The 9,297-nt window shown below is 37.3% G+C and overlaps 1 protein-coding gene across 1 annotated transcript; it reads right to left on the bottom strand.

Annotated features, from left to right (window-relative positions):
- Positions 1-1,861: 1,861 nt before the first annotated feature.
- On the bottom strand, positions 1,862-7,415 carry LOC148721001 (melanocortin receptor 4-like). The gene is made up of 2 exons (XM_088737723.1): positions 6,845-7,415; positions 1,862-2,223 (listed from the first exon to the last, which is right to left on the bottom strand). Exons 1-2 carry the CDS (start codon positions 7,413-7,415, stop codon positions 1,862-1,864), a joined length of 933 nt encoding a protein of 310 aa, XP_088593849.1.
- Between the last annotated feature and the right edge of the window lie 1,882 nt (positions 7,416-9,297).

Genomic DNA, 9,297 nt, shown 5'->3' with positions numbered 1-9,297 from the left:
CGTGCTTAGCAACCTCCCGCGTGCATCATAACTCAATAGAGTACGCTGTAGTGTTTACCATTTGTTAAATATTTGCGCTTCAAAGCTACGATATGTTTGTATTTCAGCTCCAACAGCAAGGTAAGAGGTCTGTCCACGCTTAGCTTATGGCCGTCATAGTCAATAAATACACCAAACATATGCTTGTTATGAAAGTTGCCTCTGATGTGTATCGACAAAAAACCCATCGTTCACGAACCACAGACATCCCATTCGTAGCAGCAAGAGACTGGCTAGCAAGGTCAAACAACAGATCAGTCGCTGCCAGACAACGGTACAATATAACTCTATTGAAATGAAGAAAAAAAGGAGTACTTTTAGATGATGATGATGATGATGATGATGATGATGAACTTTATTCATGTGTCAATGTATTTATCTGACGCTAATTGGGGACACAACGTAGATGAATAACGTAATTAATGATAAGAAATAAGCTATAGATTATATAACCTAAGGTACAAATTACGCACGCGGAGCAATTGTTACCATTTATCAGTTCGGTAGGATCCTTACGTCTAATATGGAACTTAAACCTAGAGAGGCTACTAATTTCAGTGATTTTTTTGTTAGTTTGTTCCATAGAAATGGTCCAAGATATCTAAGAGAGTGTTTACCATAGAATACAGAATTAAACCTAGGCATATAAACATTTTGATTTCTTAAATTATATTTACAAGACTTAGGACTATAAATGTCACAAATGAAATCAGGAACTAGCCTATATTTAACCTTATACATAAGTATAACTATATCTTGCAATCTCCTATTAAGAAGGGTAGGTAGTTTAGCACGATCTAATAAGCTCATTTACGTTTCTGAATGTGAACTATAGACTATCCGCAGTGCTCGCTCTTGAATTCTTTCAACTTTCCTTGCATCCGACGCCCTACAGAAATGCCATATGAGATATGGCATAATAGCAGTTTTATATAGTAATAGTTTAGTCTCCGTAGTAACCAAGTTTCTCAACCTGGCGAGAACGCCCACCTTTTGACTGGCCTTCTTGCATAATTCGCTAATATGTTTGCTAAAAATTAGATTTTCGTCGAAGTTCACGCCCTCGTGTAATGCCTAACTGCGTGCCTGCGGTATTCTGAACCGAAGATCTACATGTCATTATGCGCACTTCATTATTTTGCGATTGAGTGATTGTAATGTGATCGTTATTTCGATTTCTTTTTTCTTTTATGCGTTATCTTGAAACGCTACACTCGGATTAAAGGTGAAAGCTACAAGAACCTTTTCATCATAATGGTCTCCTGTAGCAACGGCATTCTGATCCCGGTCGAAACCCGATCAAAATAAGAGAATAAATTTGATTTTCTCCGGCTGTAATTTCAGTAAATTTGTCTTTGGCTAAAGATTGTTACTTTAAAGACAAGTCTATGAGAAACAGTGATAATCATGGTTAAGTTTGATTTAAAAAAAAAGTAAATTGATTTAAGGATTACTACATGATAAAAATGTTGATCTCGCTTACCGGCTGACTTGTAAACCGGCTCTTACAGCAAACTGCCTACTTTTTGAAGCTGAAAAGTCTCTCCTAAATCTTTATTTGACTAACGCTGTTTTTAAAAAGATAGGAAAAAAATCCCATCTCCTATCTACCTCTCAAGAACATGTTTCTATCCGTTTGCAATACGTTGTTTATCATCAGGAATGCCAACCAGAGACTTTCCTCTACTTTAATACATTCAGTAAAATGAGTTTTTTTTTACTCGACTTCTCTTTAGCTGTTCTCGATGGAACTGAAACAAGTACATTGAACTTTTCTATGAGCGATAACGGCTCGTGCAATCACATATTATTATTTCTAACTTCAGCATAGTGCTTCTCTAATAGTCTGTTTTACCGCTTGTCTTATTTCACTAATCTTCCAGCAGTAAAGAAACGGGTTTAATGTCGAGTTGAAGTAAACTAAGACACCTGCTGCTCCCCTTAATACCACTAAGTGTGATGAATATCTTTTACTTTCAGCGATTACAATTGCCACTATAAAGTATGGTGCATAACAAACAATTAATGCTAACTGCACCCAAAGTGCACTGTACACTGCCTTTTTGTATCGCACCATATTCAGTGCATTTGGTTGGCTCGGCTGTTGTTGAACACGACCTTGCACTTCTGCCTGATGACGATTGAGAGTGCGGAAAATCTTTGTGTACGAGATGATTGTGATAACTAGGCAAGATGGTATAACTATATATTCATACCAATTCGTTATACGATGATATAAATTGATGAATAAAGCAGCGACAGTGGGTATAACCCACAGGGTGGCTGCAATGATGTATGTGCGTTTTAACGTTACAATTTGTCTGTATCTCATCCCCAACAACAGGGCGAGAAGCCTGTCCACGCTTATGGCCGAAATCGTCATCAAAGACGCTCCGCATAATGCATAGCTTGTTATGTGGTATGCGTCCCTTGCGTATTGACAAAGACTCCAGTTTTCCTGAGCCAAGAATATCCAATAGGTAACATAGAGAGGCTCACTAACAAGACCAACCAAAAGGTCAGTTATGGCCAGACTACGATACAACAGTTTGGACGGCGGATGAAGGGAAGATTCCTTTCGAAGTGCAACAAGGATAAGGGAATTGCCAAGAAAAGCAGTCACCGAGAGGAGAATATGCACCGCTGATAACGAAACTGATTCTTGTTGAAGCCCACCTACCAAAGAGGGGGAGCAATGCTCTTCTTGAACTGTTTGAGTATGTGATCCACCTCCTTTTAAATCTTTTGTCCTCATTATACGTTTTTCCTTGAAGTTATCTAAAAATTGCAACAAGCAAAATTTTCTTTAGACCACTTCTACGAAAAAAAAAACCCTATACCTTGCTTTGATTTTAAAACCTAGAATATTGACTTCAAAAACATAGTTACCAGATTTCAAATGTAGGTGAAAACTGTCTGTTTGATTAAGATACATGTCACTTTTTATCCGATCGCATCGCTGTGTTTTGCATTTACTGTCACCCGTGAGAGGAACCAGTTTCTGCGTAACGAGCAGCTTATTAGATCCCCTCTAATTTCTCTGGACTTTTTCGCCATAAGTTATATTTTACTTAAAAATCTTTATTAAAAAGAACAGAACGTAACCATAAGTGATATCAATAATTGTAAGTCTTGAATGGTGCGATCTTTTCGGTTGTTGTTGTTTTTTTTTTTTTTCTATATGAAAGAGTGCGACGAACGTTCTACACCTGGAAAGCTTCTCCGCATATTGTCTTCACATGAAAAAAACAAGAAGTTTTATTCCCAAATAAAGGTGTTTGCCAAACCTGCATGTCTAGTGCAGGTCTTACTTAGTATTTAAGACATACCAGGCATTTTTGGCACTGGTGTCATAATTTGACTATGGCATAAGCAAAAACTCTCTCTTCTGAAGCAAAATGTCTCAGACAATGCAGATAGTACGCGTAAATATAAAATATTTCTTCCTTTGTTTATAGCTTGCTTCCGAAAATCAATTTCTAGCGAGCGACCGAGCATGAAAAGAAAAATAATAACTTACCGTTTTCTGAAAAGGAGATTTTAAATGAAATTCTGCCTAAGACTACTACATTTGTTGAAGTCGAGAGACAATATTTAGGCTAGAAAATATTATCCAGCATTTCATAAACAATTGTTTTTTTGTTTTTTTTTAATGCCTTTTTGCAATTGAATCTGAAGAGAGATATTTTTTCCTTGACAGCACCTGCCAGGCCACGATCACGTAAACCTCACTCATTTTAATTACACTTACCCAGAAACGTCCTCAGCAACGTTCACTCATGTATTAAATAATGCTTATTCTGTTACAAGAGATACCAATTTCTTCCCAGTAGCTTTAAATATCACCATTTATGAATTTCAACAGGTAATGCTATGTCATATTATACCGTCTATAAACTCTAAAAGATTCCTCCATAGATCCACTGAATATCTTTATTTTGCAGCATCATGAACGATAGAAATATTCTTTCCCGCAAGGAAGATTTTCTTGCAATTTATCTTTCATAATTGGTGAGGCAGGGATCTTTATCACCTAAAATTGTTCTGCGTCAAAACTACGTGTCTATCCCACTGGTTAACTTTAATTTTCGAATGAATTTGCACTACCAGGTAGAAATATAAAACTTTGTGCTTTTATGACCATCTCACGCCATAGTGCAAAAGCTACCAATACTAAGAAAAAGTGTCCTTGCTAGGATAAATAATAAATTGTTGGTATCAGCTTTCATTTATAAAGACCTTTAAAATGATGATCAGCTTCAGGAAGCTGAACTTGAATATTCGACATGAAACGTTAATAAATCGGAAACTATTTGAACGCAAACTTCGTAAATGACAGCCCCTTACTGGGTTTTTTCTTTGCGTCTCATATCCGACGAAAATTGGAAACGAAGACAATTACTCGACAGGTACGAAATGCCACATAACCAAATTAATGCTTTAGGCTATTTCACTTATTTTCCTTTAAAATTCAACCATGCACTCCCGTGAAGCTATTAACATTATTTAGGATTATCCCTCTAAAAAGTCATTTCAGTCACGTGGGAGAGGGCATGATGGTACGAATCAAACATATAGGTGGTTTCAAAAAGGTTGTCTACGGACAATCTCTGGTTGAATCTCTAAAAATTAGATAACAAATGTCAAAAGCCCTTTAACTCCTGGAAAAAGTCATTGTCCATTTGTTTGCTTTGCTGTTTGTCTTATCACCTATCTTCCAGCAGTAAAGAAACGGGTTTAGTGTCAAGTTAAAGAAAACTAAGCAACTTGCTATTTGCCTTAAGTGTCCCTGTCTGAGAAAGTGTTCCAGGGGCCAAAAGTGGTAGTCAACCGATTTGGCTGAAACTTAGCACAGAAGTTGAGTGTGACAAGATATTTCAAAAGCCTCTTTCGCTCACTTCTCTGACTGTTTGTTCTGGAGTTTCAGGAGGGGGTCCCATCTGTGGCCTATGGTGCACCAAGCATTCACCCTGCCAGGTGGCATTTTGAAAGTGCTATAAAACTTCATTGGTAAATTGTGCTGCCAAATGAATTTCACCATGGACTCTGCTATAGTGGGGCTTTTATTTCATAAATGTAACTTTGTTCTCAAACAATTAGACAGAGAGGGGCTTGGGGCTATAGTTAGATCAAATTTGAGGTCCCCTTCTCCGTTCCCTGACTAGTTTCGAGCCTGCAATGCAGTCAGCCGCTCAAGCTGAAAGTAGCACCTTGTACGCACGGACGCACAGTCATAACCTATCGAATTTTGGTAATTCCACCACCTTTTTTCTGCTTGATGGGTTACTGTTTTTACTACCTTTTTCTATGAGTATGGGCTCCGCTAAAAATTGCAGCAAGGAATGTTTAATTTAGACTTCACCCACACTTCCAAACCTTAATTTGGTACCAAGATCCAAATAAACTGAAGGCAGTGTTTCTTGTTTTGAAATGCAGATGAAAAGTGTCTGTTTTGTAAAGATACATGTTACTTTTTATCTAATTGTATGGCTGGGTTTTGCTTTTATTTTAGAGAATCCAATTTCTCAGTAATTCGCAGCTTATACGATTCTTATGATGCACGATCCTCGCAGTAGATAGCGCTATTTAAGCAATAGCGAAATTCAGACCTGAAAAAAATCAGGCCTGTACGGGACTCGAACCACTGACCTCTGCGATACTAGTGCAGCGCTCTAACCAATTGAGCTAACAAGCCAACTGAGAGCAGGCCGTTAAGTTGATTCGTAATGAACCCGTGAAAGTGATAAATGAGATAGAATAAATATATGAAAATCATATATTTTGAAGTCAGTGGTTCGAGTCCCGTACAGGCCTGATTTTTTTCAGGTCTGAATTTCGCTATTGCTTAAATAGCGCTATCTACTGCGAGGATCGTGCATCATACGTATCAAATACCGCAGTTCAAAATATATGATTTTCATATATTTATTCTATCTCATTTATACGATTCTGTAAAATTACCTGGACTGCTCCACCATAATGTATGTTTGCCTTAAAAATGAAAAAAAAAAAAACAACAATAATAAATAAAGGAAACAAAATGCGATCGTTATTGCGATTTCCCATTCTTTTGTATGTTATCTTATAACGCTACACACGGATTTAAGGCAAAAGCTACAAGAACATTCCCATCATAATGGTCTCTTGTGACAACAGCATTGTGATCCTGGTCGAAACTTGATCGTTATAAGGGAATAAATTTGATTTTCTTCAGTTATAGTTTCTCAATAACATGTTTCTATCCGTTTGCAAGACGTTTGCAAGACGTTTTTTATCATAAGAATGCCAGCCAGAGACGTTTCTCTACTATAGTACAGTCCGTAAAATGAGTTTTTTATTTTCTCGACTTTTCCTTGGCTGTTTTCAATGGAACTGAAACAAGTACATTGAATTTTTAAATGCACGATTACTGCTCATGCAATCACATATTATCATTTCTAACCTCAGCATAGTGCATCTCTTATTGTCTGCTTTACCGCTTTTCTTACCTCACTAATCTTCCAGCAGTAAAGAAATGGGTTTAATGTCGAGTTAAAGTAAACTAAGACAACAGCTAGTTTCCATATTACTACTAAGTGTGACGAATGTGTTTTACTGTCTGCGATTACAACTACCATCATTGAGTATGGTGCATAACAAATTACTAATGCTAACTGCACCGACAAAGCACTGTACACTGCCTTTTTGTATCGGGCTATGTTCAGTGCATTCAGTTGGCCCGGCTGTTGTTGAAAACGACCTTCTACTTGTGCCTGATTACGATTAAGAGTGCGGAAAATCTTTGTATACGAGATGATTGTGATACCTAGGCAAAATGGTATAGATATATATACAGACCAATGCGTTATACGATGATCTAACTTGAAGCATGTAGCAGCGACAGTGGACATAACCCAGATAGTAGCTATAATGATGTATGTGCGTTTCAACGTTACAATTTGTCTGTATCTCAGCCCCAACAACAGGGCGAGAAGTCTGTCCACGCTTATGGCTGTCATCGTCATTAAAGACACTCCACATAATGCATAGCTTGCTATGTACGCTGCGTTGCTTGCGTATTGACAAAGACTCCAGTTTTCCTGAGCCAAGAATATCCAATAAGTAACATAGAGAGGCTCACTAACAAGACCAACCAACAGGTTAGTTATGGCCAGACTACGATACAACAGTTTGGACGGCGGATGAAGGGAAGATTCCTTTTGAAGGGCAACAAGGATAAGGGAATTGCCAAGAAAAGCGGTCACCGAGAGGAGAATGTGCACCGCTAAGAACGAAACTGATTTTTGTTCAAGCCCATCCACCAAAGACGGGGAGCATTGCTCTTCTTGAAATATTTGAAGTTGTGATCCACCTCCTTTTAAATCTATTGTCGTCATTATAGCGAAGCTTAGTAAACGTTCGTTTCCTTTTTCCTTGAATTTATCTAAAAATTGCAACATGCAACATTTCTTTTACAATACTCCTACGCACCAAAACCACCTATAACTTCCTTTGATTTTAAGATCCAGAATATTGACTTCAAAAGCAGTTACCACATTTTAAATGTGGGTGAAAACTGTCTTTTTTATGAAGATGAATATCACTTTTTATCCCATTGTATCGCTGTGTTTTGCATTTTTTGTCATCCTTGAGAGGAACCAGTTTCTGCGTAACTAGCAGCTTATGAGATTCCTTATAATTTCTCTGGACTTTTTCGCCATAAGCTACATTTTACTTAAAAGTCTTTATTAAAAAGAACAGAACGTAACCATAAGTGATATCATTAATTTTAAGCCTTAAATGGTGCGATCTTTTCCTTTGTTTGTTTTTTCTATATGAAAGAGTGCTACCAAACTTCTACACCGGGAAAGCTTCTCAGCAAAGTGCCCTCACATGAAAAAAACAGGAAGTTTTATCATCTAATAAAGGTTTTTGCCAAACCTACATGTCTAGTGTAGGTCTTACTTAGCATTTAAGTCATACCAGACGTTTGTGAAACTGTGTCAGTTCTTATGGCATAAAAAAAGTATCTCCTTTGAAGCAAAATGTCTCAAATAATGTAGATAATACGCGTAAATTTAAAATATGTCTTCCTTTATTTATATTCTGCTTCCGAATATCAATTTCAAGCGAACGATCGAGCTTAAAAAGAGAAATAATAACTTACCGTTTTCTGAAAAGGATATTTTAAATGAAATTCTACCCAACGCTATCACATTTCTTGAAGTTGAGAGACAGTATTTAGGCTAGAAAATGTTTTTTTAGCATTCCGTGACTTCATAAACAGTTGTTTTGTTTTGTTTTGTTTTGTTTTTTCTCTAATGCCTTTTTGTAATTGCATCTGAAGAGAGATATTTTTTCCTTGACAACACCTGCCAAGCCACGATCACGTAACTGACCTGCTTTGCTCAATTACACTTACTCAGAAACTTGAATATTCGACATGAAACGTTAATAGTTAGTCGGAAACTATTTGAACGCAGACTTCGTAAATAACAGCCCATTACCGGTTTTTTTCTTTGCACCCAACATCCGACTAAAATTGGAAACAGAAACAATTACTCGACAGGTGCGAAATGCCACAGAACCAAATTAATACTTTGGGCTATTTCACCTATTTTTCTTCAAAATTCAACCATGCCCTCGCTTCAAGCTATTAAAATTATTTAGGATTATCCCTCTAACAAATCCTTTCAGTCGCGCACGAGAGAGCGTGGTGACACTTTTGTAATTATTTCCCCAGTTTGACAGTAGTTGGGATAAGATAAAAGCTTGGTTGTTACATGTACACAAGGTGTCATGTATGCGGCAGGTACTTGTACCCTAACATTCTTCCTGTGCCGTAGAAACTTCACGAACATTCTGTTTTAATAACAAAGTAGTCTAGGGTCGAGGTCGGAAATCGATCCACTCAGTGTTACGACTGACATTAACAGTGATGATGTTAAAAATATTATTTAAAATGATAATATTATAACGAATAAAAAAAATAATAACAATAATAATACTGCAGTAAATGGCTTGAACCCGGGGGTAACATGTGAAAGTGTAGTGTGATCGTCGGGGTGAGTGTAGTCCTGAGAAGGACTGTTGTCGGTGGTAGTGACTGACGTTTCGACAACCTGTGCGGAAGTCATCATCAGAGTCAAGTGAATAGTTGTTGTCAGTAGAATGTTCTTATTTCAGTTCGTGTAAAATGATTGCTCAGTTTTACCGTAATGTTATTGGCGGTAAGACTCAAGTGGCGTAAGTCGGTCGTGAATGGTCTGTTTCGATGCG

Source organism: Stylophora pistillata, chromosome 11, assembly GCF_964205215.1.
Source record: "Stylophora pistillata chromosome 11, jaStyPist1.2, whole genome shotgun sequence".
Lineage (NCBI taxonomy): Eukaryota > Metazoa > Cnidaria > Anthozoa > Scleractinia > Pocilloporidae > Stylophora > Stylophora pistillata.
This window is presented reverse-complemented; position numbering and strand designations above follow the sequence as displayed.

Bases quoted from the DNA above. Each gene is read 5' to 3' on its own strand.
- LOC148721001 (XM_088737723.1), bottom strand. From the start codon at position 7,415: ATGACGACAATAGATTTAAAAGGAGGTGGATCACAACTTCAAATATTT. The intron at 2,224-6,844 runs GTATCACAATCA...CATCTTGCCTAG, and splicing joins ATCTATACCATTTTGCCTAG to TTATCACAATCATCTCGTAC.